General features: G+C 43.9%; 1 protein-coding gene and 1 long non-coding RNA gene across 9 annotated transcripts in view; one reads left to right on the top strand and one right to left on the bottom strand.

Annotated features, from left to right (window-relative positions):
* Positions 1 to 1,404: 1,404 nt before the first annotated feature.
* On the bottom strand, positions 1,405 to 16,683 carry LOC140617554 (uncharacterized). The gene is made up of 3 exons (XR_012017765.1): positions 16,004 to 16,683; positions 2,048 to 2,422; positions 1,405 to 1,497 (listed from the first exon to the last, which is right to left on the bottom strand). It is a non-coding gene; the product is annotated as an uncharacterized lncRNA (long non-coding RNA).
* The window catches only part of PEX5 (peroxisomal biogenesis factor 5), a 17,428-nt gene continuing 14,667 nt past the window's right edge, over positions 16,668 to 19,428 (top strand). For 2 of the 8 annotated variants that reach the window (XM_072799193.1, XM_072799188.1), the window contains exons 1-5: positions 16,668 to 16,752; positions 17,395 to 17,557; positions 17,892 to 17,927; positions 18,213 to 18,345; positions 18,567 to 18,698. In XM_072799193.1, coding sequence (XP_072655294.1) covers positions 17,411 to 17,557; positions 17,892 to 17,927; positions 18,213 to 18,345; positions 18,567 to 18,698 — 448 coding nt within the window. In that variant the 5' untranslated portion in view covers positions 16,668 to 16,752; positions 17,395 to 17,410. Of the gene's footprint in view, positions 16,753 to 16,926; positions 17,043 to 17,087; positions 17,235 to 17,394; positions 17,558 to 17,891; positions 17,928 to 18,212; positions 18,346 to 18,566; positions 18,699 to 19,428 lie in introns of those variants that run through there. The other 6 variants (XM_072799187.1, XM_072799191.1, XM_072799192.1 and 3 more) reach the window with 6 other exon arrangements.

Raw genomic sequence — 19,428 nt, 5'->3', positions numbered from 1 at the left:
CATAGTGTCGGGCACGTGGTGGGAACTCCGTGAATAATGAGTGAGGTGACCTGTGTGGCTCTCAGACTGAGAGAAGACTTTATTAGCAGCAGGAGAGGGGCTCTGGTGGCCTCTGGCTGGGAAAGGGGGCAGTCAGTGCACAGAGGACCCAGCAGATGCCCCACAGTAGCCTGTCCTGTAGGAGGACCTTCCCAGATGCTAAGCTGACAGTTGCATGTCTGTGGCAATACCAAGTGGGAGGTGGCCCTACCTGTTCAACCAGGAGTTCTTCAGAGGCTCAGGTGATGGCTCTGTAGGTAGAGACTTCAAACATCCGAGAGCCTTTGCTCTCAAAGGGGTAAGAGAGAGTTTTTAGTGAGTTACCTCCATCTCCTCCTTCTTGCTTTTCCTTACTTTCCTCACCTGGCCCTGGTCTCAGGGGCTATAGCTGCCCACACAGTGGGTCCCATTATTCTTGTCTTGGCTCTTGGTGCCCCTCTAGTGTGGCTGAGACTCGGGGTTTTTATTCATCTCTGGTTCAAACTCTGGCTCTAGGGAGCAGGTGGAGGAGAGGACAACCTTGTTGTGAACTCTGTCCCCCCATTTGTTGTATATACATCTGCAGCAGGTAGAGCAAGTAGCAGCAGAGAGTCTTCCTCTTAACATCTGCCCAACCTAGGCCTGACTCGGTCTTCCTGGATCATCTGTCTCGGGGACCAGAGGTTTCTTCTGAAATGTTCGTTTCCTAGAGACTCTCTCCACAATCAGAACCACTGACCACCTGTTATGTTTTATAGGTGTAATCTTTCCTGTCCCTCCTCTTTATGTTCAGTGTCTGACACCCAAGATCTCAGCCCTGGGGGACCACTATCTCTCTCTATGATAGTTGGGCAGGTAGCTGTGTCATGCTGGGTAGAAGGTATAAGTAGGAGCCTGGAGGCCTAGAGAAGGCCTTGAACTCCTTGTGCCACCACATCCTCCACACTGCTACTCTTGCTTGCTGGTCTGCCTTCCCTTTCTCAGTCTTTATCTCTGCCTCTTTGTCTCTCTCCTCTTCCACCTCCCACTTCACACACACACACACACACACACACACACACACACACACGCGAAATAAGAATCAGGAAGGGCCTGGATGGCTCAGTCGGGTAAGTGTCTGCCTTCAGCTCAGGTCATGATCCTGGAGTCCTGGGATTGAACTCCAGATCAGGCTCCCTACTCAGTGGGGAATCTGCTTCTCTCTGCCCCTCTCCCCTCTCCCCTCTCTTTCCACCTCTCTGTCCATTTGTGCTCTCTCTCTAATAAATAAATAAAATCTTAAAAAAAAAAAAAAGAAATAGGAACCAGGAATGAGGCAAGATGCCAACTACAATCATGCAGAGAAAGGGCACCAGGCAAGAGTCCAAATGGGTTTTTATTTTGTTGCTCAAGATCTCCTAGAAGGATGTTCTTTAATACCCCTCACAGCAGCCGGCAAAGCTTCAGGATCCCAGGCGTTGCACAGGGTTTCCAACTTACCTATTCTCAAGTTAATTAGAAACAGCAAACATATCTCCGTTGGTCTAACTCAGATCTTTCCTTATGCACTAGAAAGTTGTTTCTCCCATAAGTCTCCTTTCTGCAGTGTAAATTGATTAGCTTCCTGAAAGATGCTTGATGAAAAGCTATGCCCTTGGGAAAAGCCATGCTGTCACCACCAGTTCAAGAATAGAGTGTGTCTTTCATTCTGTTACCAGATCAGAGACCTGAAAGCTCACCTGAGCCTTGTGGGCAGGTGGACACAGACACACTGGTGCTGTGTAAACACAGCACCCTGCCCACTTCAGGAGTCTCTGATTCCACTCTGCACTCTTTGGGCTGGTACACTAATCAGCAACAATTCAGAAACCTCCATTTCCCCACCCACCAGCCCCCTACCCCTGGGGCTTTATTGGGGCAGGCCAAGAATGGTGAATTTGCTCCCGGTCTTCTAGGAGCAATGGAAGAGCTCATATTCCCTTCAGATTTTAATCTCCATGCTGGGGACTCCTGAAGGCACATCCCCCAAGCTCCCCCAGACTTATCACACCTCAGGGCTCCTCTGGACAGTGTGTTGATATGGTGAGTCCCTCAGACACTGGAGTGTTCCATGGCGATGTCTGCAAGCATGGACTAAGGACAAGTTTCTGTCCATTTTATGCTCTTCTATAGCACTGTGGGTCTTGCTTCCCGGGACTCCACCCTATGGGGATCCTCTCCTCACCCAGGTTCCTGCTGAGGGCTCATGGGGAGTTCCCTCCTGGGAGAGAGTCAGAGAAGGGGATAGATGAGGAGGATGATGGTTTAATCCCTGGTGGGTGGGTATGTCTGACAGACAGACAGGAGGAGCTGGCATGCTTATTTTCACAGTGCTGGTGTCACTGCATCTCCTGCGGCACACGTTGTCACTCCCTTAAAATACATCCTACAGGAAAAGGACAGATGAGTGTTTAAATTTAGCAACAGTGGTAGGAGGAGGGGGAATAGAGGTTCTGGGATGTGGTGGAGCTGGTTCTGTCAGAAAAGGAGTAGGGGCGGTGCCTGGGTGATTCAGTTGGTTAAGCATCTGCCTTCAGCTCAGGTCATGATCTCAGGGTCCTAAGATCAGCCCCACATCATGCTCCCTGCTGAGAGAGCATGGAGCTTCTCCCTCTCTCTCTCTCTGCCTCTCCCCTCCACTTGTATGTTTTCTCTCTCTCTCCCTGTTTCTCTCTCTCCCCCTTCAAATAAATAAATAAAATCTTAAAAAAAGAAAAAAGAAGAAAGAAAGAAAGAAAAAGAAAGAAAGAAAGAAAGAAAGAAAGAAAGAAAGAAAGAAAGAAAGAAAGAAAGAAAGAAAGAAGGATAAGGAGTAGGAACCCTATGGGCCCTGGTGAGGATTCTAATCCACAAGGGAATCTCTGTCCCAAATATCCAGTCTCAAAGATCTGACCCCCAAATTTGAAGTTCTCACTCTACAGCTCTTTCCTACCTCCCCCATCACATGTAGTCATTTCTCCTCAAGTGTGTGCAGGTTGAGATTATGCTGTCCTTTTTCCATTGGCTGCAGTGTGGCTGGCTCTGTGGAGGAATAGGTTAACTGGACAAAGCATTTGAAAAGACCTCTGATTTTCACTTAGGCCACTGGAGGGGAAGTAGTCTTCCTTCACTCCATGGCACTACAGAGAGGGTAGGGTCCAAAAGGCATGAAGCAGAGAAAAGAGGGTAATACAACTTCCACCTAACAACTGAGCAAGGCCCCAGGGTACTAGGCCCAAGGTGGATTTGGGGTGTTCACATTACCTTATCCCCTGAAAGTTCAGCCATCCCCTCACAGACCACTGGGCTAATGACCTTCTACCTCAGGACCCTCCTGTTGAACTGCCATCTTTTTGCTTGGAGGAAGTGGTGGGGAGAAGAAGTTGAGGTGGGCTTTGCTGTCAGGTTCCTGTGTTCAAATCCCAGCAACTTGGAGTCCAGTCTTTTTTTTTTTTTTTTTTTTTTAAGATTTATTGATTCATGAGAGACACAGAGAAAACAAGAAAGGGGCAGAGACATAGGCAGAAGGAGAAGCAGGCTCTTCGCAGGGAGCCTGATGTGAGACTCCATCCTGGACTGGGATCATGCCCTGAGCTGAAGGCAGATGCTCAACTGCTGAGCCACCCAGGCATCCCTGGAGTCCAGTCTTAGTCTTTAACTTCTCTAATCTTTGGTTCATCACCTAACAAGGGGGAATTGCTTACTCACAAGATTGAATGAGGCTTAAATGAGGTAACTTTTTCCGAAGGAACCAGAATCAGCATATTACAGTAGCTATCATTATCATTAATTATCAGGAGATGGGCAAAACCATTCCTAGTCCCAGGGGCAATGGGGTCTTTAGAAGCACAAAGTCTTGGCATGGTTGAACTTCCTTTCATCCAAGGCCCAGGATTCTGGGTTTGAACACATTGTTAGTTTGGAGTCTGGCACACCTGGGCTTTGTCTCACCTTGGCAACTTACAGAAGCTTATTGTGGTTCGTGGCCATAGGAGAGTGACTATTTTGATAATTGCCAGGCTATTTTAAATGGGTTATTTTTCAATAGGTGGGGGCTTAAGCAACAGGAGCTTCTAGGGTCTTAGTAGTCAAGAGCTCATAGACTTTTGAGTGTGGACTCCTGACCTTGAGCTAGATGGGCAAAGGTGACCTAGAACTGGAGTTAAAGTGAAAATAGAGATTAGTTCACCAAACAGATAGTCTTTTGATCTCACTTCAAAATGGGCAAAATTTTAACTAGGAAGTCTTTCCTGTAAGGTGTTGGTGGATGGATTAACTTTTTGTTCTGCTCTGTTTTTCAACCAGGTTTTTAGGTTGGGCCTCAAAGGAGTCAGGTTCCACTCCGGAGCATGGGTGTATGAACTTTGTGCAGGCCTAGGTAGGCTGTGCCTGGTCAGCCTCTTACTGTCATTGGGAACTGTGTCATGCGACAAGGGAAAGGGGTGTGGAGAGGCCTGGAGTTACCTCCAATCATCTAAAGGTGGCTCTGGAATTATAACCTTTATACTCCTTCAGTTAATCATACAGTCTTTGGCCATGAATTTGAATCTTGCAGACCCAGACTACCTACCAAGGGTGGCAGTTTTTTCCAATAAAGAGATCAAAAGAAGTGAAGTCCCTTTATTATGTATAGGGGATATACCATTTTTAAAAATTTTAAATTCAATTTACTAGCATAGAGTATAACACCCAGTGTTAATCACATCATGACCATTTTCTTTCTTTCTTTTTCTTTCTTTCTTTCTTTCTTTCTTTCTTTCTTTCTTTCTTTCTTTCTTCCTTCCTTCCTTCCTTCCTTCCTTCCTTCCTTCCTTCCTTTCTCTCTTTCTTTCTTTCTTTCTTTCTTTCTTTCTTTCTTTCTTTCTTTCTTTCTTTCTTTCTTTTTTAAGATTTTATGTATTTATTCATGAGAGCCACAGAGACATAGGCAGAGGGAAAAGCAGGCTCCCTGCAGGAAGCCCGATGTGGGACCTGATCCCAGGACCCTGGGATCATGCCCTGAGCTGAAGGCAGATGCTCAACCACTGAGCCACCCAGGTGCCCCATGACTATTTTCTTGTTAAGATAAGTAATTGAACTTACAGCAAGGCCAAAGGCTCAGGAAGGTGTTTAAAAAGGCCTGCGTCTGGAACTTTCTGACTCCAAGAATCATGTTTGCTCAAGAAGTTGAGAAGAACTGCTTGAGAACAACAACGATCATTCCTTGGCCTTTTGGCAAAGATCAAGTTAAAAACAACAGAACAACATAGCATTTGGTTTTACTCCTGGAACAGGAGAGGCAGAAAATTGAAAGAAAAATAGAAGGCTGATTAAGTTGGAGGAAGAGGTAGATTTCATTGGAATAAAGGTTTATGGTCTTTGAAGATAAGCTAGACACAAAGGAAAGGAGCATGGGGTCTCAGAGGTCAGCCAGGCAGATACAAATGGGCTAAGATTTATGTGGATCTGATGCCCCTTAACTAGAGGGTAAGCAGAGAGGCCAGTGACAGGGCTACATAAGGACTTGATAAGTGAAGGGAAATTTGCTGAGAGCTAGGTGGGGTATAGTAGCAGTTCATGTATCCAAGATGGGAGAAGTTAGCTTTGCCCCCAAGTGTTCATGTCCTGCTCTTCAATCTGATAACTGTTTTATGGCACAAATTTTTTGACCTCGTGATCTCAGCCTTTCTGAGATAGTCAAATTGACCTTCTGAGAAGGTATAAAATTGAGTATAGAAACAGTGAAGTATCATAGTATTTTGATGTTAAGTTTAAGGTAAGTTTAAAAATCTGTATGACTAAGTTAAGCTTTGCATTTTCACCTTGGAATGTCTGTTGATTTTAGAGTTATGACTTTTAGTTGAAAATTATAAGGTAGTGCTCAAGCTTATAAACAGTATTAGAACATTTAAGAGAAATCTAACATCTGAATAAGGTAAATTAAGAAATGAAATTTACAAGAGTCACTTATGTTATAAGAAAGATTTCACATGTAAGGATTTTAACCCTACCTTGTCAGGCAATTAAAGTGAATGAAGAAAAAATTTTAAAAAATCAAATATATTAAGCATATGAATGCAGCCTAAAACAGTTATGGAAATTTTAGTAAGTTTGTGGATGGGACTAATTATTAAGGAAATTTGAATCTGTTCAAGTTGAGTTAAACTCCAATCAAAGAACAAGTGGAAGTGATTAAAATGTACCATTTGGTACATTTATAAATAGAATTTCAGGATTTGTAAGTTGAATTTAAATATTTAAGCAAAACTAGATTTTATACTTACAATTTTAATAAGTTAAATATTAAAACCCTGGTAACCAGAAATAGTCTCTTCCACACACACTAGACATTACAACTCTTCACGATGACGCAGTGTGTGTGTAGCTCCTAACAGTTGTTGGATCAGAAAGAATGATGGGGTCTAAAGAAATCTAAGATGGAGGAGACATGTCCTGGAGAAGAGCAGAGATATCACGAGAGAGCTGTCAGACAGGGCACAAGTGAAAGGTGGCTCTTCAAAGTTGCGGTAGAGCCCATGATGGAACAATTGAAAATCAGAAGATTGAAAGATTGAAGACTGGAATATTAAAACAGCTCCACCAAAGTGTTGATTGGAAAATCTTTTCAATGGAGTTTAATGTCATAATCACTGGCATAACCTGATACGGATGAGCAAAAGGGAATGTAACTCACATACTGTACTTGCCCTTTTAAAATACTCAAAGTTTTGAATACTGAGACACATCTAGCTTTAAGAGTTTAAGGTGAGGGACTATGGACCTGAGAAAATGTGGGCCTGGATTGTGTATGCATTGTCCTAGATTTTGGGATATCTTGCTTGGGATAATCAGTTTTGAATTAGAAACTCAGGCTAAAGGATGCCTGGGTGGCTCAGTGATTGAGTGTCTGCCTTTGGTTCAAGTCCCACATTGGGCTCCCTGCATGGAGCCTGCTTCTCCCTCTGCCTATTCCAACCCCCCCCCCCCATCTCTCATGAATAAATAAATAAAATATTTTTAAAAACTCAGGCTAATGCCATCTGATGCCTCTGTCATTTTCAACACATGATTTCCAAGGTCACTTGGAAATGGTGCATGGATGGCTGCACCAAGCTGGAAAGAGTAAGAGTCAGATGGCGGCTTGTGGCGAGATTTTAGGCCAGACCTGGAAATAGTGCTGCTTATCATTCTGCTCAGGTTCTGTGAGCTCATGTTTAGTCATTGGCCACTAAAACAGCTGAGGAAGCTGGGAAATGTAGTTTGGCTGGGTGCTCATGATGACAGGGAATGAGGTTTTGTAATTAGCTTGGCAGTCTCTATGACAGTCCATCCTTCTGGTATTTTTGGCAGAATATCCACTTCATCCTTCTTCCCATATAGGGAATACACTCACCCCTTTCCCAAGGGACACACCCAAGTCCCAACCAGGCATTTCTGGGTGGTGTGTAGTATTCTCTATGTTACTCCTCATGGTCTGGTGACTTAGGAGCTAAAAGACAAGTTATCTGAACACTGCTATGACTGCACTGGTGTTCACCTTCCTTGTTCAGTCCTGCTTTCTTTGCTCTATCACACACGCTGATCCTAGAGGCACTCCCCAATAAACCTTATGCATGCAAATTTCCATATTCAAGTCAGCTTGCAAAGGAGGACAATCTGTGATAAAAGAGGTATGTGAAGTAGTCTCATAATATTTTTATTTATTTATTAGAGACACAGAAAGAGAGAGAGGCAGAGACACAGGCAGAGGGAGAAGCAGGCTCCATGCAGGGAGCCTGACGTGGGACTCGATCCCAGGTCTCCAGGATCAGGCCCTAGGCTGAAGGTGGGTGCTCAACTGCTGAGCCACCCGAGCGTCCCTTTCATAATATTTTTTTAAAATTTCCTGTTTTTATAATTATTTCTTCCTTGTTATTTCTTATTTTGTGTATTTATATTTCCCCTTCTGCCCCCTTGACTAGATTTGCTGGTAGTTTATTTATGTTCTTAACTTTTCAAGAAACCATATTTTTGATATATTTGTTTTGCTATTTACCAATTTAAAAAAATTAATAGACTTTACTTTTTAAAGGAGATTTTAGGTTTACAGAAAAAGTTTTAGGTTTCCAGAAAAATGAACAAGAAGTACAGAATTTACATATATCTTCTCATACACTCCCGCATTCCCCCTATTATTAACATCTTGCTTTAGTGTGGTTATGTTTGGTTCAGCTGATGAATCAAAACTGATATATTATTATCAACTAAAGCCCATAGTTTATGGGCAGCCCGGGTGGCTCAGCAGTTTAGTGCCGCCTTCAGCCCAGGATGTGATCCTGGAGACCCAGGATCAAGTCCCATGTTGGGCTCCCTGCATGGAGCCCACTTCTCCCTCTGCCTGTGTCTCTGCCTCTCTCTCTCTCTGTGTCTCTCATGAATAAATAAATAAAATCTTAAAAAAAATAAAGCCCATAGAGTTCACTCTTTGTGTTGTACATTTTATGGGTTTTGACAAATGCATGATGTCATGTAGTCACCATTATAGTATCATACAAAACAGTTTCACCCTGTGCTGCATCTATTCATCTCTCCCTCTTCCTTGTCCCTGCTGGAAATCACTGACCTTTTGATCTTTTTACCATCTCCATAGTTTTGTCTTTCCTAGAATGTTGCATAGTTGGAATCATAGAGATGTAGACTTTTCAGATTGACTTCTTTCATTTAAGCCTCCTTCATTTCTTTTTTATGGCTTGATAGCATTTATTTATTTATTTATTTATTTATTTATTTATTTATTTATTTATTTTAGAGAGAGAGAGAGAGAACAACACACTGGAGGGAGGGCCAGAGGCAATGGAGAGAGAGAATCCCAAGCAGGCTCCACGCTCAGCATAGAGCCCAATGCGGGACTCAATCTCATGACCCTGAGATCATGACCTGAGCTGAAATCAAGAGTCAGATGCTTAACTGACAGAGCCACCTACGTGTCCCTCATTTTTTTTCTTTTTAAACTATTTTTCCTTTTTTTTTTTTTAAGATTTTATTTATTTATTCATGAGAAACACAGAGAGAGAGAGGCAGAGACACAGGCAAAGGAGAAGCAGGCCCCATTCAGGGAGCCCGACGTGGGACTCGATCCTGGGTCTCCAGGATCACGCCCTGGGCCGAAGGCAGGCGCCAAACCGCTGAGCCACCCAGGAATTCCCTAAATTATTTTTCTTTTTAAATTTCATTTTTTCCATCACCGAACAATATTTCGTTGTATGACTGTATCATAGCTTATCCATTCACCTACTAAAAGAATCTTGTTTTTTTCCAAATTTTGGCGATTATGCATAAAGCCACTATAAACATTCATGTACAGGGTTTTGTGTGGACAAAAGTTTTTGGGTCATTTGGTTGAAATCCAAGGATTACTATTGCTGGATTGTATGGCAAAAGTATGAGTTTTATAAGGAACTTCCAAACTGAGTTCTTTCTAAATTTTGGCCACCATTTTTTTTTAAATCAAGTACATGTTTTGCGAAAATTTTCTCCTAGTCTGTGACTTTTCTTCTAATTTTCTTGAAGTAATACTTTTTAGAATCAATAAATATAGAAGAGGTCTCAGTGGAAGTCAGGTTGGGAAGATGGGTGGCATAGAATTCTCCTAAGGGCAGGAAATGTATGTGTGTGGTGGTGGAAGAGGGGTAGGTAAACTTAAATCCGGGAGGGGATTTAAAGGTAAAGTAAGTATCATGGTAAATACCTAGTACCAGTGTCAATAATAAGGAATTAAGGAATTAGCATAAGGATTTGAGCTCAATACCTACTTGCTGAATTAATTGACTGGCTTTTATACTGGACATTTGATACTACTCACTGCATAATAGTCACAGATTTTAGAGATGGAAATCTTTTAAGAGATGTAGTGAATCCTATCCTCCCTGGTTGTAAATGAGAAAATAAGGTGTCAGGCCAAAGTTAGTGTAATTCATAGATGGTAAATATAACTAACTAGTGGGAGGCTGTGATTCAAATTCCAGGTTTCATGCCTTTACCTAGTGCTTATTTCACAAAACTAAGAAGATATAACATTGCTTCAACTATCAAACATATTTTAGAAAACTCAAGCAAATTGTATTTGCCCATATTATTGCTTACTGCTATTTCTTTTTTCATGATGTTGCAGGTTTTAAAATTTTGTTGTTTCCCTTCTGCTCAAAGAACTTCCTTTAGCCATTCATTTAGGGAAAGTCTGCTGGTGACACAGTCTCTTCATTTTCCCCCATTGAGAATGTCTTGATTTCCCCTTCATTCTCGAAGGATATTTTCATGGGGTAAGTTGCAGAATAATGTTCCCCAAAAGTTGTCCATGTCATAATCCCCAGAACCTGTGATTATTTTAGGCAAAATGAAAGTAAGGTTGTAGATGAATTAAGATTGCTAGTCAGCTGAATTTAAGATTATCTGAGTGAGACCAATATAATCACAAAGGTCCTCACAAGGACCTTTAGAAGAAGGAGGCAGAAGTGAGAGAACTAGAGAACTGGCAGGGTGACAGGAATTTGGCCCAACTTTGCTGGCTGAAGATGGAGGAAGGAGGCCATGAGCCAAAGAACGTGAGTAGCCTCTAGAATCTGGAAAGACAAGGAAACAGATTTTTCCCTAGAGCGTCCAGAAGGAATATAGTTCTACTGACACCTCAGTTTTAGCCTGATGAGACCAGTTTTGGACTTCTGACCTCAAAGATTAATAATAAATCTGTGTTGTTTTAAGCTACCAAATAAGCGATGATTTGTTATAGCGACAATAGAAAACTAGAGTTAATGTATCCTAATATCACAGTATTCTGGGTCAATAGTTCTTTTCTTTGAATATTTGAAACACATTGTGCTGCTTCTTTCTGGCCTTCTTGGTTTCTGATGAGAAATCTGCTATCATTTGTTGTTTTTTCCTCTATGGGTAGGTTTCATTTTTCTCTGGCTCCTCTCAAGCTTTTTCATTTGTTTTTAGTTTTCAAAAGTTTAATTTTGATGCATGTTAGTGTGTATTTCTCTGGGTTAATTCTGTGTGGGGTTTGCTCAGCTTCTTGAATCTGTAGGATTATATCTCCTGCCAAATTTGGGGAAATTTTGACTACTTTTTCTTTAAGTTCTTTTTCAGCCCTTCCCCTCTTTCTTCTTCTGGGACTTTGATTACACAATGTTAGATCTTTTGTTATAGTTCTACAGACCTCTGAGGCTCTGTTCTTTCTTTCCTTCTTTCTTCTTCTTCTTCTGGTCTACTTTTTCCTTTGTTGTTCAGATGGGGTAATTTCTACTGTCCTATCTTCCAGTTCACTGATAGCTTTTGCCCCACCCCACCATCCTATCCATTCTCATGTTGAGTTCATCCACTGAGCTTTTTATTTTAGTTATTGTATTTTTCAGTTTTAAAATTTCCATTTGGTTCTTTGTGATAGCTTTTATTTGTTTGCTGAGGCTCTCTCTACATTTCATTTGTTTCAAGTGTCGTTGTAATTGCTTGTGTATTTATCATGTCTGCTTAAAAGTAATTCCAATATTTCTATCTTGGTGTTAAGGCATTTATTGGTTGACATTTTTAAAAAAGATTTATTTACTTTAAAGAGAGAGCATAAGTGGAAATGACAGAGGGAGAAGGAGGGAGACCCTTAAGCAGACTCCATGCTGAGCTTGACTCAGACTCCAGACTTAACCCCTTGACACCGAGATCATGACCTGAGCAAAAACCAAGAGTTGGATACTCAACTGACTGTACCACCCAGGCACCCTTAGTTGACATTTTTTTTAGTTGACATTTTCCATTCAGTTTGAGATCTTCTTGATTCTTGGTATAATGAGTGATTTTGTATTGGAACCAAGACATTTTTGCATTATGTTCTGGAATCTGAATCTTATTGAAGACTTCTATTTTATCTGACTTTTTTTTTGGACACCACTCCTACAGAGAAAGAAAGTACAGCATATCATGACTGCCATGTGGAAGTAGAGGACCAGGTTTTCCATTTGGTCTCTACTGACCCATGAGAGGCTAAGGCCTCTCTTAAATGATGGACTGGGTAGGGGTATTAGTTCCCACTCCCCACGTGGTCTCCACTGACACTGCAGGGGGATGGGGGAGAGCCTCATTACTGGCCTGTGGGAATGTGCTCCTTATCTGGCCTTCTTTGACCATCCCATAGTAGGCATTGGGAAATCTTGTTACAGCCTCATGAGGGTGGAGGTCTCAGCTTCCCCTCTTGGCCTTTGCTGGTTTGAGTGTGAATGGAGCCACAATTTTTTATTTAGTGTTTTGCTGGAGCAGAGTGGTTGTCTAGAAGATTCTTTCCAGGCTACCTCTTTCCTAGTCTTTTGGCCAGAAAGAGCAGGGCTTTTACAGGGCTTTTACTGGAGCTTTTGTGTGTGTATGTGTGTGTGTGTGTGTGTGTGTGTGTGTGTTGGTATTTCTAGGTTGCTGACCTTTCTAGCAAAAAAGAAAACTGTAAAACTCACTACCATTTTGTTTCTTGGGTATTGATGTCCGTACATAGTCTGCTTTCTTTTTTCCACCTTTTGGAATCTCCTTATGTTTATTTTGCATACAATGTACAGGGTTTTTAGTTGTCCTTGGTAGAAGAAATAGAGAAAAGTACATCTACTCAATTTCTCTGAGAGCAGAAGTCTTCCTGAAAATAAACATACTGTGTATCTATGTAAGCTATGGATATTTGGGGGACAATTCCTGAAGAAGGAGCAAAACTCATTTGGGGAAAGACTCTCAGGTCAAAAACCTCGACCTTGTTTTTTCTTTCTTCTTTCCATTCTTTGAGGGAGAGAGGATCAAAAGGTCCCAATTGGGTTTTGGCAAGGGTGACATATTCTGAAACTTCTCTGGACTTCTAAAGAAAATCTGATAAAATTCTGCTATAAGCTGGGGTAAGAGGAAATATGTACTATAGTCCTTGTTGCTATCTGGGGAATTCCCTGCTGTATGTTCAGGAAATGGAATTAGGTACTTTGCACCTAAAGCTAAGTTGGTAGTACTGGATACACCTAGGTATATCTAGACCTCACTATTCTGAACACTTAAAGCAAATTAAGATTTTTGTTCAGGTATATTTAGATGCACCCAGCTTTGGGATTTGCTGTGCCTCACTACACATATAGCTTTCTTACTCTGCTGAGTTATCTCTCAGTTATCTCTTCCTCTGCCAGTTATGGTACTGAGGCTGAAAGGATGGATAAATCATACCCAACAAGCCCTGCCAAACGTATAAGGATAAATACTGTAACTTGATTTGCAATTTCCAGAGCATGGACAGTTCCACAACTCTACATCTTATGTCATTAAAAAGCTAAAGGATCCAACTAAATGAGGTGGTTCCCCATTTCCAACTACTTCCCCAACAAAAAGAAATATAGACTTCAACCCTTCTACAATAATTTGTTTGCTCAGTGAAGTTGAGAAAAGAAATTACACCTGAGCCAACAAAAATTAGGCAAAATTGTAACCTGTGAGTCAGGTATCATAATAGTTGAAGGAAACGGCCTTAGGGACTACGATACAGCAGACATAACTCATCTCTAAAATTGGGCTGAGAATGTTCGCTTGTTATTCAGATAGCACTGTCTTGGGAATATGTAGCTTCTAAGTCTTGTGCCTTGGTCTCCAATCTATGACTTTTAAGGACCTTTACTGTGGTTCCAAATTTAGCCTAGGAATCTTGACCTACCTGAGCCAGTAAATTTACTTTCCAGAGGTATAAGTGACTTTATGAATTAAAATATTTGATGTTTAAGAGAATCCAATGTATTAGCCTTCAATTTGGGAAGTAAAATTTTAGACTTGAGAGTTTAAGAGGACTAAGGGAATTTGATAAGTATTTATAAGTTTGATTTATTAGATGTACAGGGTTTAATAAATTTAGAAAGGTTTGGCCTGATGGGGTTGTTTGCCCTGTCAAGGCTTTCAAAATACTTAAAATACATGTATATTAAATGCCACATAGTTAAAAATATTTAAAGAAATTTAATTTTTATTTGTAAAGAGGGGAAGTCTAGCATAATGTTTAAGAGCATGGACTCTGGAACCAGATTATGTAGGTCAAGGGTCAGCAAACTATGGCCTGCTGCCTGTTTCTGTAGTCTGCAAGCTAAGGATGATTTTGACATTTTTAAGTGGTTAAAGAAAAGGTCGAAAGAATTCTTTTAAGATGTGTGAAAATTATATAAAATTCATATCTCAGTGTCTATAAAAATATTAATGGAACATGACCATGCTTGTTCATTTGTGTATTATCTTTGGCAGCTTTCATGCCACAAGAACGTTGCTGAGTGGTTGTGACAGAGACTGTGTGACCTGAAAAGATAATATTTACTGTTTGGCTCTTTACAGATAAAGTTTGATGACCCTGGCATAGGTTCCAATCACAGCTTTGTTATTTATTAGAATGAGTTTGGGCCAGTCATTTAACCTCTCTGTGTCCCGGGTTTCTCTTCTGCAAAACGGGGAGAATTATAGCTGCTATAATGAAGTTATTGGAGGATGAAATAAATTGATATTTGAAAAATTCTTAGAACAATGCCCGGAACACAGTAAATGTAGTCTATATCTAAAAATTGGAGGACTTTAACCTGTTAAACTTGAGTTAATCAAACATTAAAGAATAATTAGAATTAAACATTAAAATGTGAGGTGAAATTTTCGTTTTATTATTTTTATGAACAGAATAAGAATTTAAAGTTGAACCTAGTACTTTTAAGTCTAGAACTTCAATAAATTGAGTGTTAAACACCCAAATAGCTTTATTAGTTCTTCCTTAGCCCCTGAATCCCTCTTGGGCCAGGTTCTGTGCAGAATTCTATGGCCTGGGAGACAAAGCTTTCTGGGACTTATGAACACGGCTTCTCTAAGACTGAGAGGCAGTGTTGCATAATGGTTAGGTATTTGGAGTTACGTCCGGATTGAATTTTGACTTCCTAGCTGTGTGATTTTGGGTAAGACTCATCTGCAAAGTGGGGCTCGTAATACCTATTTCATAGGGGGTATTATGAAGATTAAAAGCACTAGAGCCCATAAAATATTTAGTGTAATGCCTGGGTTTTAGTAAGCATTAGATAAACATCAGTTATAATCATTATTATCATCTCCTAGGAGGCAGGCACTTCATGAGTTATTGATAATCAGTTACTAAACTCCTAGCAGAGCAGGTGGCTATGTGTGTGGTATGGTTTGAATGGTACGGGGAAGTCCTTTCTGGTTGCCTGGACTTTCTAAAATTCTACTATATCATATGCTTTCAGTTAGACATTGCCCTCTTCAGGGATCCTTTATGCTTTACAGAGAGCATCCCTTCCTCTCTGGCATGGTTTAGTTTATTAGGTACTAGGTACCAGGTATTTTCTTTACAGTGGCAGTCTGAGAACAGTCAACATGCAAGGGCTGGGATTTATGTTCTCCAGGGTACACGGGCAGTGGGGGGGCGGGGTTCTGAAAGATGGTGAAAAGGTAAGAAGAGGAGAAATTCTGCACAATTTTCAGGTCTGGCCTGTCATTCTGTTCTCCTGCGGTGTCAGAGCAGCTTCTTTACTTTCCCTGGGAGGAGTTTACAGAACCAAGCTCCTCTGATCCCCTGGGGCCTCCACCTTAGAAATGTGCCGGACAATCAGGAAACAAGCCTGGCCCAGGGCGCCACCTGCTGTCTGTCTTCCCTCCTGCACCCTGGGCTGGGAGAGCGCTTCTGTCTTGGTACTAACCCATCCTTGCTCAATTACCAGCAGCCCTGAGCACCTTCTGCCCTTCTTGGTGGCACCAGGTCTCCCTTGGTCTGGGAGTCAGGTAAGGTATCAGGGTTTACGCCCTTGAAGTCTGACATCAGAGCCAATGGCTGTGGCAGATGGTGGGGCCTGAGGCTTATTCTGTGATTAAAAATCATTTCTTGCACCATGTCTGTGCTTTCCCAGTCTGGAGCAGTGGGAATATGACCACCATAATGACCCTGACCAGTGGGGAGAGAGGAAGGAGAGGAGACTAGTGATTCACTGTGCACCTTCCCTGTATGTTACCAGCTTGAGAGGACTCAGGATGCGTCGTCGTATCCTATTTTAGTCTCCGGAATTTGTCATCATCCAGCGCTATATTCCCCACCACGCAGAAGCGGCAGAGGGATTGGGGGCAGGCCTCTGTCTCCAAGGAGACTGTGACGATGTCCCGCTTGGGGCAGTTTGGAAGTGGACATCACTAGGAGGCTGAGGAAGGCCTTGGATTTGACCCCTGCAACACCTGTGTTAGGGCCTTCCTCTTACCTGCTTCAGGGCTTAGGAAGACTAGCCGCCAGCCCCTTTATAGGAGGGGAAACTGAGGCCCAGAAAGGGCAGGGAATCCCCTTGGGTCACAATGTGCCGCAGAGTAAGAGTCAGCTGAATCCAGGATCACGGTCCCGCGGATCTCCCCCCAAGGCTCAGGCAGCCCCTCCTAGCTCCATCCTTCTTTGAGCTTCCCAGCAAACCAGTCCCAGTGCGGGCGAGCCTTTGTAACGCTCTCGGGGTCGCCGCTCCAAGACTTCGCCTTTAAGGCGCTCTTCCCCTTTAAGATTCACGGCTCCAACCGTCACGCGGCGCCGCAGCCTTGAGGCCCCGCCCCTACAAACAGCTTCCCGCAGGGCAGCGTAGGCTGCGCGGCCGCCACGGCCCCTTTAAGCCCGAGCCCCGCCCCTGGCTCCCCGCCCCTCCCTCCCCTCCCCTCCCCCCTCAGCCCGCACCAGGTGCCCCGGCGGGTCGTGCGGCGCGGCGCGCGACGGTGAGCGCCGGGTCCCGAGGGGGCGCGAGGACGCGTTCCGGGTCTTCCTCCGGCCCGGCCTGGTCCTCGCGGGGCCCGGGGGCGGAGCTGGAGCTGCGTCTGGGGCGGGGGAAATGGGTGGTCCGGAGCGCAGGAGGGGTGGGCCGCGACCCGCCGAATGGGGGAGGGGCTCAGGTGACTTGTGGTGGGGAAGGAATGGCTCCCCGCGGAGCTCGCCGGCGGCGGGCCTGGGGGCCGTGGGCTTGCGCGCTGGCGGCCTTACCACTCTTCTTCGCGCGCGCAGTGCCCCGGTACGGCCCGATTGTGGGATCCTGCTCCTCAGCCCCGTGGGGTCCAGGCCCCCGTGTGGGGGGCGGCTGCCGACCCGCCCGGCCGCCGGAGACCGCAGTCGTGGAGGCCGCCCGAGAGGCCCGGGCTGAAAGCCGAGGCCTTTGAGGGGGCGGCAGCAGGGCACCGGCCCCCGTCTCGGATCCCTGGCTGAGGTGGGGGCCGTAGCAAAAGGCACAGCGGTGGAGGGTGGCGAGTGGCTCACAACCTGGGACCGACGTCTGCCCGCCTCCCCCGGCCTGATACGGGCTGAGTTGTGGGTTGGAGGAGGACCTGGCAGCGGGACCTCAGTTCCAAACCTTCTCTGCCCATCAGTGAGCTGGCGGTCACCATGGCAATGCGGGAGCTGGTGGAGGCCGAATGCGGGGGTGCCAACCCGCTGATGAAGCTGGCCGGGCATTTCACCCAGGACAAGGCCCTCCGGCAGGAGGGGTTGAGGCCTGGCCCTTGGCCCCCAGGAGCCCCGGCCTCTGAGGCGGTGAGTGTTCCCGAGGTGGAAAACTCAGGTCGTGGCTCCGGATGGAGGGGCCCCATGGACAGACAGTTTGGGATAACTGCCTTCTCTGCTGGGTCGCAAATAGGAGTAGCTATCACGACTAGTGAGTGTTCACTCAACACGGTGCTAAGCATTGTGCATCTTTATACAGATCAAGGCAGTCATTTTACAGGTGAAGAAGCGGGGGCTCAGGGAAGTTCTGTGACTTGCCCAAGGTCACTCTAGACGCTAGAGGCATTTTAACCTCTGCGGAGCGGGGTTGTGTGTGTGGACTTCATCACTGTACCCTATTGCCTCCCTTTCTTTTCTGTCTTAGGTCTCTAAGCCTTTGGGAGTAGCGTCTGAAGATGAGGTAAACGTGCCAGTCTGTTCAGTGCCCTTTTTCTTTTGCCCATCGTGTTTTTACTTTAAACCTGGCTCACCTATATTTCACCCTTTGGGCCTTCTTGACCAAGTGAGATTTGCCTTATTTCTTCTGCTTGTTTTTTTTTTTTTTTTTTTTTTTTTTTTATGTATTATTTGAGTATTTCCAAATTTGTAGTTTCTGGGTTTCTCTTTCCTTGTGTTTGACGTTATAGTCCCTCATTCACCGGGCTCTGTCTCTTGCTGAGTTCTTTTATCATCTTTCTTCTGGCAGTTGGTGGCCGAATTTCTCCAGGACCAGAATGCACCACTTGTATCCCGTGCCCCTCAGACCTTCAAGATGGATGACCTCCTGGCAGAGATGCAGGAGATTGAACAGTCAAACTTCCGCCAGGCACCCCAGAGAGGTGGGTCCAGAGTCTGGTGGGGGGGGATCACCATTTTCCGTGCAAGTAAGACTGAGGGGGTTCCATATCTGGATGCTTCTGGCATTGAGGAACTGAGCTGCAGAAGGAGACAAAAGGGGCACAGTGTTTTCATGTGCACTCAGGATTCCTGAGGCATGATGCATAGAATGATATGCATTTCTTTTTTTTCTTTTTTCTTAGTTCTCTTTCTTTCTCTTAAGCTCCTGGTGTGGCTGACTTGGCCTTGTCTGAGAACTGGGCCCAGGAGTTTCTTGCTGCTGGAGATGCTGTGGATGTAACTCAGGATTATAATGAGACTGACTGGTCCCAAGAATTCATATCTGAAGTAACAGGTAAGGATGGTCATGGGTAAACCTAAAAGTGGTTCATAGTGGGGCAGAGTTCTGTTCTGTTCCCCCAGTTCATCTTAGGATATAGACTGACTTCAGCTTCTATGACTTTCCTGGACTCTTGATTCATTTCTCTAGGGCACTGAGCCTGATCTCCCTTAGGTGATAATAGGGAGTTATTGAAACTTACATGAAATGGGACTGAATTGGAACTCAGTAAGAGATTTTGGAGAGTATATGTATCTCTTTGTGTCTCTCTATGTAAAGAGAGAATAGGAGAGAGAACCCTTTGTTATCTGGAACTTTATTACTGTAGTTTGGTGGTGAAGACCCACAGATTGGATGGATGGCAGTATTGCCCAGGAAGAAATACTAAGCACAGCCCGTGGGATTCTGGCATTAAGTCATCTTAAACAGAGTTGAGGCCTTGGAAAGTGGAATTGTGTTCAAGGGCCTGACATATAAGGTTTTAGAGGGCAAAGACCATATCCTGATGACAGTAATAAATATAACAATAGCTAATGTGTACTTATCATATTCTAGGCTTTGTATTAATTGGTTTCAATGTATTATCTGTTCGATCTTCATCAGAACTCTTGAGGTAGTTACTGTTTTTATTCCTAGCATATAAATAAGAAAAGAGGCTTTGAGATGAAGTGATTTGCCCAAGGTGATACAGTTTTGTAAGAGGTGGAGTTGGGACTTGACTCTGGCTTTGAATGATTCCAGACCC

This window comes from Canis lupus, chromosome 25 (assembly GCF_048164855.1).
Source record: "Canis lupus baileyi chromosome 25, mCanLup2.hap1, whole genome shotgun sequence".
Taxonomy (NCBI): Eukaryota; Metazoa; Chordata; class Mammalia; order Carnivora; family Canidae; genus Canis; species Canis lupus.
Note: the sequence above shows the minus strand (reverse complement) of the source record. Positions and strands in the feature narration are given on the sequence as shown.